The sequence below is a fragment of the Podarcis erhardii genome (genome assembly GCF_964252035.2).
Source record: "Podarcis erhardii genome assembly, chromosome: 11".
Taxonomy (NCBI): Eukaryota; Metazoa; Chordata; class Lepidosauria; order Squamata; family Lacertidae; genus Podarcis; species Podarcis erhardii.
This window is the reverse complement of record NC_138501.1, coordinates 8,167,908-8,185,252: the sequence shown is the minus strand read 5'-3', so window position 1 is coordinate 8,185,252 and position 17,345 is coordinate 8,167,908. Positions and strand designations below refer to the sequence as shown.

At 41.3% G+C, this 17,345-nt stretch overlaps 1 protein-coding gene across 11 annotated transcripts in view; it reads right to left on the bottom strand.

Annotated features, from left to right (window-relative positions):
- The window catches only part of AOPEP (aminopeptidase O (putative)), a 193,032-nt gene that overhangs the window by 126,800 nt on the left and 48,887 nt on the right, over positions 1-17,345 (bottom strand). For 9 of the 11 annotated variants that reach the window (XM_081880967.1, XM_081880966.1, XM_081880963.1 and 6 more), the window contains 2 exons: positions 5,053-5,242; positions 2,985-3,091 (listed from right to left, as the gene is read on the bottom strand). In XM_081880967.1, the coding sequence (XP_081737093.1) occupies positions 2,985-3,091; positions 5,053-5,242 (297 nt within the window). Of the gene's footprint in view, positions 1-2,067; positions 2,151-2,984; positions 3,092-5,052; positions 5,243-17,345 lie in introns of all 11 variants that reach the window. The other 2 variants (XM_081880973.1, XM_081880964.1) reach the window with 1 other exon arrangement.

Below are 17,345 nucleotides of genomic sequence, written 5' to 3'. Positions count from 1 at the left end.
TTATTTTAACCTGTTGGAATATTAACTTCCCATGTTTTATATTTATGGCTCTACTATTTTTATGTAGTTTTAGTGTGTTTTTAAACTATTGTTAGCTGCTCTGATATGTTGCTGGTTAAATATAATTTTATTATATACTTTTAAGATAGGTTTTTTAAACAGTCTCTGTTGTAAAATTAATGCACTATAAAACCCATGTGATACCTTAGCAATTGAAGTAGGAAAGCTAATGTCTAGATAAGCCTCCTATCAGAGCAAGCCATGTTCACATTTTTAAAAAAATGGAACAAAACAAAATACACAAAAAAACCAGCCATCCTGGCAATCAGCAGCTGTGTTGGCTGCAGCTAGCGATAAGGCTGTTTCCTCTATCTGCACCTATTGTCAAGCTACACACTTGCAAACGTATGACTTGTCTGATTTAGCATATATACAATAACACGAATAAATATTAATGAAAATAGCTTATACCACAACTATAGTAATGTGAGAACTTGATGTAGAGGGAAGGCTCAGAAGATGGACACTTGGCCGGGCCACCGGTGGAAGGCTTTTAGAATTACATTTATTCCAGGAGCAGCTACTTTTCCAGGCACATGTTTATTCAAATCTCTAATAAGCCACAAAGCTTACTTGATGATATTGGGCGAGCCACTATCTCTTGGACTAACCTGCCCAACATGGGATTTTATAAATACAAAAGTGGGATGAGGGGGCAACCATGCAAACTGTCTTAAAATCTTTGGGGAAAATAGCAGGATAAAAGCTAAATAAGAAAATAAGAAAAAGTTCAAGTGCACATGGTGTTGCCTACTGGGTCTGTATCAGCCAGGAAAATATTCTGTATTAGGGTCAGTACTCTATGTGTAGTGTTTAGCTTGTTGCATGAGGCCGGGGTTACAACAATCAGGTGAGTCCCCTGAACTGCATTACAAACTTTTTTTCAGACTGGGATACTTTAGAAATTAACATACAGCGCAGCATAAGGGAATACTGTTTAAAAAAATAAGATGCTGTGCTCTGCACATAGTCCCCCCCACCCCGCCCAGGTCCCTGGATTAGATTCAAGCTGCAATCCTGTGCATAGGATTACACATAAATACATGGATAACACTATAAACAAGTCTCACCAAATTCCATGCATAATTATTGGTGGGTTGGAGACATTTTATGAAACAACAAAACTGAAAGCTAACAGTCAACTCAACTTTTCGCCATACAACTTTATACATTGGAGTTTATACTTAATACGTTGTCTGTAAACATAGTATAAAATCTAGCTTAAAGGCTGTATTTAATTGTAAAATAATCAATTCAACATATTTTAGTATGCTTAGAGCCAATGAATGAAATTCACATATAAAAAAGGAAAATTAAACAAAAATAATGAAAATCATGATTAAAACAAAGAAGAATTTTCTCACTGAAACATGGTTTAAATTAATCCGCCCCATGCTTACGTTTTCTACACCCACAAGTCTATGGGATGGTGTAGCCTAATATGATGTGGTAAGCAGATTGCTCTGCAGCCAGACAAGCCAAATTTCAGGTTGCAAAAGATAGACTGAGTCTATGATTAAGTGGATCAATTTCAAAGAGTTGACCTCAAAAGCCACCTAGCTCTAGCTACTGCAGCATTTCTCAGAGGTAACCATCCAGCGACTGCTTGAAAACCTCTAAAGAGGGACAGTTCACCACCTTCCGAGGCAGTCTGTCCCACTGTCAACTCACAGTATCAGGAAGTTCTCCCTAATGTTTAGCTGAAATCTCCTTTGAGTTTAACCTGTGGGTTCATGTCCTATTCTCTAGGGCAGGGGTGGGGAACCTTTCTCTCTTTTTTTGTCAAGGGCTCCATTCCTTCAGAGCAACCTGTCACCATGCCAGTGATGGGTGGGGCTGAAGCCAGCAGTGGGTGAGGCTGGACACTGAAACAGACAGAATCACCCACTTCTCCTACTATCCAACCAGCAGGTTGCCACGGGAGGAAAATATCAGAAGTGAGAACTAATCACGAGTACCACTTTCTCGTCCATCTGTTTTGGTTGCTCCCATTCCACTTCTACCCACCTTGACTTCTACCTCTGAGCTCCCCACCCTCTGAGGTGGAATCTGCAGGCAATTATTGGGTTTCAGGCTGCCCCACTCTTGCTCTGAGATAAGCAGAAACAAATTTGCTCCCTTATCTGACAGCCTTAAAACAAATTTGAAAATGGCTATCACATTATCTCTTCTTCAGTAAACAGCTTATTTAATTATTTTTTATTTTATCTTCTTCAGCCTAAATATACCCAGTGCCTTCAACTTCATAGAACTTAGCCCCTCAACCATTTCTTTGGATATGTTCCACTGAGCAGTAATTTCTGAGAAAATATTTTTTAGTGGAATCAATATTTAAGACTTCCTCCTCATTTTTAAAAAGTCAAGTGCAACCCTATGCATGTTGAATCAGAAGTACATTCCACTGAATTCAGTAAAGCTTACTCTCGGGACTGTGCATAGGATTGCAACCTAAGTTGTTTTTCCTTATCCTCTCTCCAACCTCAACTCATTTGATTTTGTCCAGTCTTCTCTTTCTACATTTCAGCTGGTGAGGTTCATCTGACAGCAACACTTAACCCAGCCTTCTGTGTTATTGGCCTACTCCTGTGGAGTCTTCTTCCATTCGGGGCTAAGCAGACGCCTTCTGTTCTAATTTTCTAACCTTTGCTGTATACTTCTATTTGCCACCAGGATTATGCAGACAATTTAAGAAAAACTTTTTCCGTAATAGTGAGCTGTTTTAATTTTTGTATTGTATTTTAAGTGTTGTAAACCTCTGTGATTTTTTTTTAATGAAACTGTGGTACACAAATATTCTAAATATTTGCTTTACAAACCCTTTGGAAGATGTAATAATTTAATCAGAACACTCCAATATCCTTCTTTTAGAGAGGGAAAATGTGATAAGGAGAGACGAAACAGTAAGTGAGCAGCCTTTTCTGTACCTTAACACTTGCAGATCTCCTTCAGAATTCTGCACCTCATCTCTAAGGCGTTGCCAGCGCAGTACAGCTTTCAGATCTTGCTGCTCTTTTGCTTCATCAGCTGACAGCTACTTGGGACACAAATATTCAGTTTATTGTTAGAGGCTTCTTCAATTTCTCAGTAGTTTTTAATGGAAATCACATCAGCTTAGAGAAAGCCCTGTCATCCTTTAGAGGAGGCAAGAGCAGGCTCCTAACCTATCTCCTACTACCATGACCAATACAAATGATTATTACTATATATTTTGTTTTGGGAAATCTCCTGACCCCAACATAGACAATTTCAGGTAGCATAGGGTGCGCAATTAAAGGACCAATTCCAGTCCCAATTAAATACACCAGGGGTTGAACCAGAGACCTTCTGCATGCAAAGCGGTTGTTCTATCACTGAGCTATGGCCTTATCCATACTCTGTGTAGAAGAGAGGAACTATATGGTATGTGTGCAATGGAAAGCACTTCTAAGCATGGATCAATACATTATTTGCTTGCGGTGCCAGCCCCTTGAACTTCTGTGGGTGCTACTTCAGAGGGTCCCTTCACCTTCTATATGGCATGGGGGCATACGGCTCAAATGAGGGAGTTGAACCACTAGGTCAAAGGCATATAACAGTGGAACTGGGCACTGGGTTTTTTGCCATTTGTGTTTTTTTTCTGCAAGATGGTGGCCATGACCTAAAGCTTTAAAGCATAATTACACCAGCATTGAACAGAGTGCAAAAAAAGGTTCTCAGTGGAGCTGTTATTTGGCTAAAGACGTCTTAGTCAATTAATTCTTATGATATTTAATCCATTAAGTAACCAATTCAATTTGAAAATAAGTGCTGAAGTGAGAAGCACCAATTATTTGATTTTATATTATTCACACAGGTCATCATAGGCCTCATCTTAAAAGAGGCAAACACCCTGCGTGTGCAATGATGTGCAATGGAAGAAGGGGGAATGCGTTCTTGCTCTTATATTTTCATACCTCATATATTCTTGTATTAGAAATCACCGTCTAAAGAAAAATCTGTCCAATGAATCTGTGAGACATTTTTAATGATAACATATTTTAATCAATCAATCAATCAAATAAATTGATTAAATACTGAGTTAAACATTGGAGTCCTTGCCTGCACAGGCCTGCACCGTTAACAAGGAGCTAGGCAGATCAATGGTCTGTCAGTATAGGGCAGCCATACATGTTCCCACACTATGAAGTGTTGTTCTCCTACTCCTACATAACATGTTAAAGAATATGAACACCAGACTGGAAAAAATTAACTGAATATTCAGTTAAGACAGCTGACATATTATTTCAGTATAATAATACTGCTAGTCACAACCTTGAAAGTCAGAATATTTTTTTGCCCCAAATCTTTCTGCCTTCTCTTTGATAACATACCTGTCCCACAACCCACAAGAATAATTACAGTGTTGTCTTGAAGAATGAATTATATACCAATTTACCAGTTCATCAGTGAACAACTGATTTTCTACTTATGATAAAGAATGTTTTCACACCTTTATTTATACTTCACCTGCCAGGATGCATCTACATAGCCAAATTAGTGCATGACAACAACATTACCAATGCATTAGAGATAAAAGGGAGAACAGAAACATCTGATAGTGTTGCAAATTATTTCAGGTACCACCAATTACAGTTCCATCTAACAGATTTCTCTGCATATGGAAGTTAATCAAGCCAAGCTCATGGCCAAGGGCATGATAAATTTAAGGAGATTAGATAAGACATTACCTAAGACAGTTGCAAACAGATTCCTTCTGCTCAGAAGCAGTATACCTCTGTTTACTAGATTCCAAGGGCATAAGGTTATCCTTACTACCCTATTAGTGAAATTCCCTGGGGTCTGGACAGCTGCTGTCAGAAATAGTCACAGTGCTGGACTAGATAAATGTTTGTTCTGATCCAGTATAGCAATACTTATATCCTTAAACAGGGAGTCTATTTGCTCTTTTTGTAAATGTGTAAACTGAAGGTTATCCTTATTTCTACATTATGAAAACGACTATTCGAGCCATACCTGTTGTGCGGCTGACCAAAATGTATCTTCTAGGTGAGTGGCAAATCCTTCACTTAGCCACTCTTCAGTCCAGTCACGTGCACCAATAGCCAAGCCAAACCAGGCATGAGCAATTTCATGGCACAGGCGTGTTCCACAGAGATGGCTCCCTCCAGATAATGTGCTCTGTGACATGAAGATGATGTGTGGGCTGCATAATATGAATGAAGGACAAAATACATTATGAACCTGTTACAGCATGCATTGCCTGGCTATAGCAATATGTAGACTTTATTAGCCTTGTCAGCCTGTTATTACTGTATGCATGCTATGTCATGACAGTTAGTTTATAGCTCAGACATTTTTAGGAATTAGGTTGCACTTTATTGTTTTCTGGCAGAGATTCAAGTTAAATATTCTGCCAAGCATTTGTTTCACATTCAACCATCAAACAGCTATTACCTGTAATAAGTAACTTAAACCAAAGTTTTATATTTTTCAAATTACAAGGCTGATTTATTTCAGTGGAAGCATTTATGCCTAAGCCAAGATAATAAAAGAAGGGCAGGTGTGAATACAGACCATAGGTATTTTCGGCTAAATGATCAAAGCGACCAGGGAAAACAAAGAGAGAGAAAAAAGAGAGAGAAAGGCTCTCGTTCAAAAGGGAACATTGTAAATGTTGAAAACTCTAAGCTTTTAGGACAAAAAGTGTGGGAAAGTGAGCACCTAATGAAGCTAAAATAGGCATTGGTGTTGAGGGGGTGTCTGTTGTCAGTTGTCGATGAGGGGGTTCTTAGATCTGTACAGCATTCTACATGCAAGAGTAGGAGTCAACTCCTGAGTGCACATGGATTTTGTTCTAACATGTTACAGAAATTGGGGCAGGGGAGCAGCTATAGCAAAGCACCACAGGAAAAATGAATGAATGATGAAATTAATATGGCCATTTCTATAAACCACCCAATGCCTCCTTTTGCATGATACAGGTTTGGGGGATTAAGACTTTGGATACCCAAAGAAACGTCATAGGCAATTCTGCAAAATATCTGAGGAGGACCGTGGAAATGGCAGTTGAAATACAGAAAGGTTGCCTACAACTAAGTTAATATCATTTATTGTTGCATCTGTGACTTTTTTCTTCTCTTAAAAAACTCAGTTCCAATAACAATGAACAAGTCTTCCCCATTTCAGCTTCTATCAGGACCTACTAAGATGGCTGATCAGTTATGTGTATGTGAACACAGAGGATTTTTGTTAAACATGCCACTTTAGTTGTGTAGCCTAATGAAGTCATTGCTTTGCCACTTTCCAATATCTAATACAGTGGTGCCTCGCAAGACGAAATTAATTCGTTCCACAAGTTTTTTCTTCTTGCGAGTTTTTTGTCTTGCGAAGCACGGTTTCCCATAGGAATGCATTGAAAATCAATTAATGCGTTCCTAGGGAGACCGCCTTCAGACCAGGTCCGGGGACAGTCTGTCCCCGGACCTCTTCTGAAGGCTGGCGGGGGGGGGGGAGGAGGACTTTTCTCCCCACCGCCAGCCTTCAGAACAGCCTTCTGAAGGCTGGCAGTGGGAAGAAAAGCCCTTCTCCCACCGCCAGCCTTCAGAAGAGTTCCTGCAGGGCTGCCTAGGCTGCGGATAGCAGCCTGCTGCCCGGTGGGAGGGACGCTCTGAAGCAGAGCGCCCCTCGCGCGGGGCAGACATCTGCAGCTTGGGGAGCCCTGCAGGACTTCCCCGCAGGGCTCTCCAAGCTGCGGATAGCAGCCTGCTGCCCCGCGCGAGGGGCGCTCTGCTTCAGAGCGCCCCTCGCGCGGGGCAGACAATCGCAGCTTGGGGAGCCCTGCAGGACTTCCAGGCAGGGCTCTCCAAGCTGCGGATAGGGGCAGCAGGCTGCTATCCGCAGCTTGGAGAGCCCTGCGGGGAACTCTTCTGAAGGCTGGCGGTGGGAAGAAAAGCCCTTCTCCCGCCGCCAGCCTTCAGAAGAGTTCCTGCAGGGCTGCTGAAGCAGAGCGCCCCTCGCGCGGGGCAAACATCTGCAGCTTGGGGAGCCCTGCAGGACTTCCCCGCAGGGCTCTCCAAGCTGCAGATAGGGGCAGCAGGCTGCTATCCGCAGCTTGGAGAGCCCTGCGGGGAACTCTTCTGAAGGCTGGCGGGGGAGAAGGGCTTTTCCTCCCACCGCCAGCCTTCAGAACAGCCTTCTGAATGTTGGCGGTGGGGAGGAAAAACCCTCCTCCCACCGCAAGCCTTCAGGACAGGTCCGGGAACAAAGGAGAAGGCGTGCTGCGCTTCCCCGCTGTCCCCGGAGATTTCCCTATGGGCTTTCATCTTGCGAAGCAAGCCCATAGGGAAATTCGTCTTGTGAAGCCGCTAAAAAATCGGAAAACCCTTTCGTCTTGCGGGTTTTTCGTTTAGCGAGGCATTCGTCTTGCGGGGCACCACTGTACAAGGCATTATATGGAGTTGAATAAATAATATAGCTAGCTGGAATTTGTAAACCATGGACTTTTTTCACGCCCTGAAATACATTTCAGATTCTTTTAAAATCTTACTAATTAAATGCAACACTTAAAAGCAGGACCAAATTGCTGGTGTAACATTTCCCTCGAAGACAACTGAATGGTGAGTGCACTTCTGGAATTATTTACAAAATTTGCAGGATTTGGGGTGTAAAGGGCAGATAAATCTTCAGGAAAAAACAACTAAAATTTGTTGCATTATTTATAGGTTGTTCCTACCCAGGATGTTATTTCCAAACACCACCTAGTCAATGTTATATAACTCTTGCTTATTTTAATTAGTACATTTATTCTACAATGGGATTATTTCATTAAAGTTGCACGCATGGCAGATCTTCTTTGCTCACATGAAAATGATTGAAAATGCAGTTCTTGACTGAAACCACACCAGCAAAATTTTCAATACAAAACCAGGACTAGCAGAGTGCTATAATTCTTCAATTCACAAGTCAGGGCTGGAGATAAGCCAAAATATTTCATAAAGTAAGGTTGACCTTAATCTGTCTTGTGTTCTCCCAGCTGCAAGACAGAGCAGGTTCTTTTCCGAAGTGGCCCCAAAACTCTGGATTGCACTTCCCCGTGAAGAACAACTGCAAATTGGACTGAAACTACAAGGAAGTTTCATAGTACAAAGCTAACACAAGCTTTGCACAAGAGTTCACTTAATAAACTCCTTCCCCAACATCCTAACAGACGCAGAGCAGGAAATTAATCACTAGGTTACCACAAGAACATACAGAGCACATCTTTGCTGAGCTATAGTGAAACAACTATAAAAGCTTCTTCTTTTTTGACAAGCTTACAAGAAAATTTGAAGGAAACATGTAATTTTATTGCTTCTATGATATACTGATATATGGTTGCATTATTGTTATCATTTATTAAATTTGTATACAGCCTTCTATCCCAAGATCACAAGTTGGTTCACATACAAAAATGAGAATACAAAATACATAATAAAACAAAAATAAACCAATAACCTCCCCTCCCACATTATATGTATTTGATCCATTGATTGCTTATTGATAAAATTTTATTGTCTTGCAATCTGGGAGAACACGTGAAGTAAAAATCTGAAGAGTGATGGACATGGGCCAGGAAGATCTGGGTTAAAACACCTGCACATCAGTTAAGGTCACAGGGTGGTAGAAGCCACTATCTCTTACCTACACTGCCTCAAAAGGTTGTTACGAGAATAAAATTTCATAAGCTTGTGTATGACATGGTGTTCTTTTGTAAGTTTTATTCCCATCCCGAAGTTTTTCTCAACTTCTTCTCCACTGGTAGTCAGGCAGCATGACGGCCACCTTCCTGAATACAGCTAAACACATTCAGCAGTCAAAATGGAAGTCATATGCCCTGCCATTATGACATTTTAACTAAAGGAATTCCGATAACACAGGACACATGGTTTCTGCTTCTCAAATGTAACTTACTGAGTGGCATCTTACATCAAGTAGCTGCTTCTTCACCTAGCTATGTTTTATTATTTATTTTATTGCATTCCCCCCCACCTTTTTGTCCAAAGAGTTCTAGGAGGCATACATTGTTCTCCCCACCCCCCCCATTTAATTCCTACAGCAAACCTGTGAGGTAGGTTAGGCTGAGAGAGGCAGTGACTGGCCCAAGGTCACCCAGTAGGCTTCATGGCTGAAGGGGGATTGAACCCTGGTGTCAGGAGTGCATGCAGCAGCCAGGCCCTGTGACCAGTAGGGCTTCGCAGGACTGGGGCCTTCCTAAGTTTGTTCTGGAGAGGCAAGGCATGGCCGCACAGGTGAGGCCACTTGGTAACTCACTGCACCTGGTGGCAAGAGCCGGGAAGGGATATAAGGTCAGCATTTCTTTGCCACAGCAACACGTTTCCTGCCTTGCTGCATTTGGCTTCTTGCTTCCTGATCCTCGGACCTCGGCTTCCTGACTCCCTGCTTCTCGTCCCTCAGACCTTCGACTTCGTGACTCCTTGCTTCCTGACCCTCGGACCCCTGGCTTCTGGACTCTCGTTCCTGCTCCCACCCCGCCATCCTGCCCCCGGTCCTGACGTCCCCAGCCGGGGACTTCGATCACCCATAGACTGGACTGTGACACCTGGTCTCCCAGATCCTAGTCCAACACTCTAACCATCCTGGCTCTTACGTTTTACAAAGCTGTCCCTCTAGTTTGATGTAACCCACTGCACAGGTCAGCTCAAAAACAATATAGCTAAAGGGGGCATGGCATATCAAGGGCCACACCTTGATTATGCCATAACTGAAAAGGTAAAGTCTTCTTCCCATGTGTGTAAAGTGCAGATATGGCCTGAAGACAGTTTCAAGATGTACTAATCCATGTTCCAAAGAACCTCTATTATGCAGCCCAACCCTTCCCTCAAAAATGTATGAACACCCACACTTCTCTTGAAAGAAGTTTATCTGTCTGGATCTGTCTGCAGAGCCGTGTTTTTAAAAGAGTGGTTTCTGCTGGAGGAAAAACACACTTGCACATTTATAAGTAAGCGTCTTAAAATGAAAATTCAGAAAAGCAGGTCAAATGGAGTTATGTCAGCTAGTATCACAAAAGATACCACAAGACACTGAAGCCCTAGCAAAGAAAGAGAGTCAGAAAGAACAAAGAGCAAGAATAAACAGCACCTCCCCAAACCTCCACCCAAACCAAATCAAATTATTAAGAACGAAAAAGGCAGTGGGGGGGGGGGAGCACAGAAGCTACAGTACATAATGAGACACTCCCTTTTATTACAAAGCCCCCATTGAGAAGAATAACTGTGCAGCTTGGGGGTACTGCATTGGTCATTTTTAAGTAAATGACCCCTAGCTGTGGTGTATGCAATGCTACAAAGAAAGAGCCTAGAAATGTACCAAGTAAATAACATTCCAGACATACTGCTGGCAGCCTTTTGGCCATTTGGCTGAAATAAAACAAAAGTAACTTCAGGCCTTATAAACAGACACACAGAAGGGGTTTGCATTTTAAGCATCTGTTGTATTTATATGAAGAAATAAGGCAGAGATTATGTTTTCAAGTACCTATTTTTGATTCACTCACTTAAGTAATAGAAAGGTCACATACTGGAAAATGTCCCTCTTATGAGAAGGCGAAAGAAACAAGATTGCACGCATGTACATAAACATATGTGAACTGCACTGCAAGCAGGTCAGCAGGAACAGAATTTCATTTTAAAGCACTTCCTCTGGGGTTTGGAAAGGATTACTTGGGCTTTATTCCCACTCAAGCCTCAAAAGTTCCTCTTTATTTCTCTCACCAAAGGCATGTAGGCTGCCTCTCCAGCCCAATATCCTCAGCCACTTATCAAAGACACTTCTGAATTAGGTGTCACTACAAGGCAGCAGAAGGTAATTGTTAACTTTGACACAAATTGTCTAAAGAGCTGGACATATTAGTTCTATATTACTTCCAGCGCCAATTGTTCTTTGGCAAGGATCCTGAATGGCCTGGTGCGATTTCACACTCAGGACACAAAAGACCCACATAACAAACTTTGCTGCCTCAGTAGAGCTTTTGATTTTGAGGGGTTCATGTGCATGCATATTTTTAGCTGCAGTCCATGTGGGCTTCCTTTTCTTCATTGCTTTTTATGTTTAGTTATGTATACTAGATAGAATCCAGTTGGTGTTGCTTCACTGATGGAACACATCCATCAGCGGAAGCAGGAAAGGGAGTTTGGGATAATTCTTCTTTCCCAAGCACCCCCCTAACTCTCTTGCACAGATTTTTTTAAAAAAATAATATTTATTAAGTTTTCAGCAAGAAAAAGGTTACAAAACAGTAAAAGGAAACACAAAAAATACAAAAACCAAACACAACATAAAAAGGAAAAAGAAAAAAATATACACACAATTAAAAAATAAATAAATCCCTCTTTCTAATATCTTACCACTCATTTACTTATTTTCATGACTTCCTCACACCTCCCTTTTTTGTATTCCATTTAGTAATTTGTTCAGCAAATCCATACCCTCTTTGTTTACCCTTAATTGTCTATTATAACTTCAAATTTTCGTCTAATATCAATCCATTCTTACATATTCTTGTTTTGCCTAATTACTAGAAGCACTTTGTTGCATTCCAACGTCATTAATATTTGATAATTTTACAGTGTTTCTGTAGATAGATTTTAAATTTCTTCCAATCTTCTTCCATCAACTCTTCTCCCTGGTCTCGGATTCTGCCAGTCATTTCCGCCAATTCCATGTAGTCCATTACTTGCATCTCTAACTCTCTTGCACAGATGAGGAGGGGGCACAGAGCAAAAGGAATCACCCAGAGTTACCTTTTCCAGATACTTTGATGAATGTGTTTGATCAGGAGATCAAACCCCATTGTATTCTATCCATTATATTTTATTATCACTCCTTTTCATTATGACTTTTTTTAAAAAAAGTTTGCTTCTTGCTAAGTCTGACCATCCTAACACCACTTTTCAACCTCCTCCTCCTTGTTATTGAATTTATATACCGCCCTATACCCAGAGGTCTCAGGGCAGTATACATATAAACATCAAGTCTCTGCTCCAGCCTGGGAGTTCACATCACCATACAAATAATTTAATACATACTTTGAAATTAAGAAAAAAATACTACGTAAAAGAAATCTCAAATGCTTGGTTTTAAATATAGTTAGCATGTAAAACAGAAATATATTAGGAAACCCTGTGAAGTTAAGTTGCCTTTTAAAATAACTGCAGCAGGAGTGTAGTAGTAGTAATTTATTTATACCCTGTCCATCTGGCTGGGTTTTCCCAGCCACTCTGGGAGGCTCCCAACAGAATATAAAAAATAGAATCAAACATTAAAAACTTCCCTAAACAGGGCTGCCTTCAGATGTCTTCTAAAAGTCAGATAGTTGTTTATTTCCTTGACATCTGATGGGAGAGCATTCCACAGGGCGGATGCCACTTTTTTTATTTACTTTTTGACACTGATTATAGATACAGTGTATGTTTACTCTATTGCGCTTTGCAGACCTTTTCTACCTGGCCTGGGAGGGGAGGGCCCTGACTGACTCCAGCTACAAAAAGCTGAGGTTTTTGAAGAGGCCAGAGACAATATTGGCTATGAGCCCTGGAACGCCTGTTCACTGCCTTGTTGGCCTTTTCCACCTAGCCTGGAAAGGTGGGTCTGCTGAGGCTGCTCAACTGACTCTTGGGTTGGGGCATAGTTTAGGGTAGGGTTGTTTTGGGGGGGAGTTATTTGCTGTTATTATTGCCCTAATTGTTTAAAATGTTTTGAATTAATTGTAACAGATTTTTAACTTGTGTGCTTTTAAATTTGGGGTTCTTTTTGTTTCTCAAAGGACATAAGATCTGTCTGGGAAGAGAGGAGCTGGGGAGAGCAGGGCTGGTGCCAATCACAGTAGCTCTGGTGAAGGAGTGGGAAGTGGGGTGGGGCAGGCTGAGAAAGGGGCAGTTAGGGACTGTGTCATGTGCCAACCCCTCCTCCAACCAGGGGAATTGTGGTTGTCCTGCAGCTACCATTCTGTCACAAGGTGATTCCCCACCCCCAACCTAAGATGAGATCCACATGTGTTGGATTTTCTGTATACCACATGAACGCTGAATTGATTTTCAAAGCTTGCCATTTGCGTGGAGAGAACAGTGCACGTGTTTAGCACTTCACAAAAATATTCACATCATAAGTATGGTTTCCCTGGCCACAGATCTTGGGCACCATAACAATTTCCCTACAAATACCCACAACACATCAGTGTGGGCAACGCAGAACACCATAAGAACAGCAGACAGATTCCCTAGTATTCAATGCTGCTGCTGCTGCTATTATTATTATTATTATTATTATTACAGTCGTACCTTGGGTTAAGAACTTAATTCGTTCCGGAGGTCCGTTCTTAACCTGAAACTGTTCTTAACCTGAGGTACCACTTTAGCTAATGGTCGTGCAATTTCTGTTCTTATCCTGAAGCAAAGTTCTTAACCTGAGGTACTATTTCTGGGTTAGCGGAGCCTGTAACCTAAAGCGTCTGTAACCTGAAGCGTCTGTAACCCGAGGTACCACTGTATACCACCCTTCATCTGAAGATCACAGGGTGGTTCACAACATAAAAATACAAAATGAGAACACAAAATACATAATAAATTAAAAACCAAAGCAAATCAATAACCCCCTCCGCAAACACATTTAAAAGTTAATGTTAATCTGCCGAAAGGAATCTGGCCATGATAAGGGACTGATTTCACTACCCCTCACTTTCAAATCCCCCACTTACTGCCTAGTTGAGAAAACAAGGTCCAGTGTGTCATGGCAGAAATGAAGTCCTGAACCACCCAAGAACCAGTTTCCTTGGCATGGATGTTGAAGTTCCCCCACCACCAGCAGTCTGGGATTTTCAACACCAAAACCAGCTCAGGCACCGTGACTGCTGCACAACAAGGTGGGTGGTAAAGAAGCAGAATCCCTAATCTGTCCCAGTTGCTCAGTGCCAGGAACACAAACTCTAGATCCCCCCGCCTCAACTGGACAGATAGCCTGTTGAGACAGATGGAATCTCTATAGACTACAGCAACTCCCCCTCCCTGACCCTCAAGTCTGCCCTGATGTTGCACCCAGGTTGGCACAGCTAGGTGAGACCAACTTCACCCTGCGCATCCACCCAGGTCTCAGTGAAGCAGAGCAGATCGGCCTCCAGGTTTGACTTGCCTGGCATTTGGTAAGCAAGTTATATGAAGCTAAGGCCTCGCACATGGCAAAAAAGCAGTAGCCAAGACACTTGTGAAACTTCTCCACAGGGTGGTGCTGGGATTTTGATTTATATAGCCTTATAGCGGTGGACTGATGTAGTTTACTCAGTTGATGCTTCTTGTTGTAACATTAACCAATTCCAGACTTCTTCCACAACACTGGTAGTGTGGTTGTGCTTGGGCAGACTACCATACACCTAATTTTGTGTCAGACACAATATCTTTAGTGGATTAAAATTATGTAACTGAATTATCTCAACCTAATTTATATAATCTCAAATCCCAGCAGTGCTCTTTAAGTGTTTTCACTGACACTCATTCACACTGTGGAATTGCCAGGTTTTCATGGGAGAATACCATTGAAACTTCTTGTATTTTGCTGCAGTTAGGCAGATTCACCAAGCAAATGTGACTTGATAAATGTGTTTTCTTGATGGTTTTTGGAGCTGTCCTCTCCCAAAGTTCTTTTATGCATCAAACTGAAACTTGCTTTTAACAATGAAGTTGTGAATATAATGAGTAACAGTTAGGGAAAATTAACTTGTTTCTCTGGTTGAAGTCAAAAGAAAGAAAGATTACAATTTGACCAAGTCTTCCTATATTATGGAGAGCCTCAGGGTGCTATGCTTTCAATTTATAACACAGCATGAACCCAAGTTGCAGGCAACTTCAAAAGCAGGCTAGAACAGGTTCATGGGTGGGGTAAAAAGGACTGAAAACCGCACCCAGTTAACAAAAAATTAGCAATCCCTCCCAGAAAGTTGGAGTGGCTCCCAATACCCCTATAGAAAACAAATTAATAGCTTGTTTTCTACATGTGCACTCTTGGGTACATTTTTCAATAAAAGGGGCATTATAGTGATCAAATCTAATGTTTATTTTTCACATCATTCAGTTGAAAAGGCAATCTAATGAAATCTCACCCAACAGAATATATTACAAGAGAACCTGAGAACTGACTCTCAGTGTGATTCTCTTTTTTTAGCTAAGATATAAAATGAGATGAGAATCCTCCAAGTCCATCATATGTATTAATTTTGATCCACAAGACCAAACCATTTCATAGAATACACAGGAACCACTCCTTTGTTGTTGTTGTTTAGTCGTGTCCGACTCTTCGTGACCCCATGGACCAGAGCACGCCAGGCACCTCTGTCCTCCACTGCCTCCCGCAGTTTGATCAAACTCATGCTTCTACATCTACTTCTGCTTCATTGACTATGCAAAAGCCTTTGACTGTGTCGACCACAGCAAACTATGGCAAGTTCTTAAAGAAATGGGAGTGCCTGATCACCTCATCTGTCTCTTGAGAAATCTCTATGTGGGACAAGAAGCTACAGTTAGAACTGGATATGGAACAACTGATTGGTTCAAAATTGGGAAAGGAGTACGACGAGGCTGTATATTGTCTCCCTGCTTATTTAACTTATATGCAGAATTCATCATGCGAAAGGCTGGGCTGGGTGAATCCCAAGCCGGAATTAAGATTGCCGGAAGAAATATCATCAACCTCAGATATGCAGATGACACAACCTTGATGGCAGAAAGTGAGGAGGAATTAAAGAACCTTTTATTGAGGGTGAAAGAGGAGAGCGCAAAATATGGTCTGAAGCTCAACATCAAAAAAACGAAGATCATTGCCACTGGTCCCATCACCTCCTGGCAAATAGAAGGGGAAGAAATGGAGGCAGTAAGAGATTTTTCTTTCTTGGGCTCCATGATCACTGCAGATGGTGACAGCAGTCACGAAATTAAAAGATGCCTGCTTCTTGGGAGAAAAGCAATGACAAACCTAGACAGCATCTTAAAAAGTAGAGACATCACCTTGCCAACAAAGGTCCGTATAGTAAAAGCTATGGTTTTCCCAGTAGTGATGTATGGAAGTGAGAGCTGGACCATAAAGAAGGCTGATTGCCGAAGAATTGATGCTTTTGAATTATGGTGCTGGAGGAGACTCTTGAGAGTCCCATGGACTGCAAGAAGATCAGAATTCTCCATTCTTAAGGAAATCAGCCCTGAGTGCTCACTGGAAGGACAGATCGTGAAGCTGAGGCTCCAATACTTTGGCTACCTCATGAGAAGAGAAGACTCCCTGGAAAAGACCCTGATGCTGGGAAAGATGGAGGGCACAAGGAGAAGGGGACGACAGAGGATGAGATGGTTGGATGGTGTTCTTGAAGCTACCAGCATGAGTTTGAGGAACCACTCCTACCACCACCACAAATGTAAATGCACAGATATACTTTCTTCCACCAAGCTCAAATCTTTCTTATTTATTGAAGATCTAAAGATGCAACTTCTTAGATTTCCTTAACAAACTCTTAAAGAGCAACTGAAATCCAAACCATGGTTTAACCAGCATGAGACTCAGCTCTCTGTCAGCAAGTCTATACAGCTCGGCTTCAAGACTAATGAGAGTAACAGGTGCCAATTTGAAAATTAGCCACAGGGGGGGAAACATTAGATCATTCTCATGTACTACTTAATCAACAAAAACATCATAGACACGTTAGCTTAATTTAGTGTATTTGCTTAAAGTTTAATGAAGCTCTTTGGTAAAAAACAAAAAAAACAGAGAGACTGCACACAAGGACAAAAGGTTTTCCTAACATACTTGATTCATGTTCTTAAAACCAAAACAGGTATGATTAGGGATAAAATTCACAACAGTGAATTTTAACACACTGAGGTAATCATACTTGTCACACAACGAAAATGACTCTGTGCAAACAAATACATTTTTATCAATTAAAAGTGACTGAATCCAAACAAGTTACATATTATTAATGAAATAAAGACATCCCTTTATAAATTAGATAGCTATCAATTGGCATATACAAAGCACAAGGCTCATATTATTTAGTCTTTTTAGAGTACCAGAAGGTAATGTTTTCTGCATTATATGCATAAGAGTCAACATAGTTCTGGAGCACTGAATGTAGTGACCCCTCAAAGGAAGCACATCCCCAGGAGCAAATGAGAAAAAGCTGCTATCATGAAGGTTGGTGAGGTAGGAAGAGTTTTAACACTGTGTAATAGTAGATTCAGATCACATTCTGTGTAAATGGAACTTGCATATGC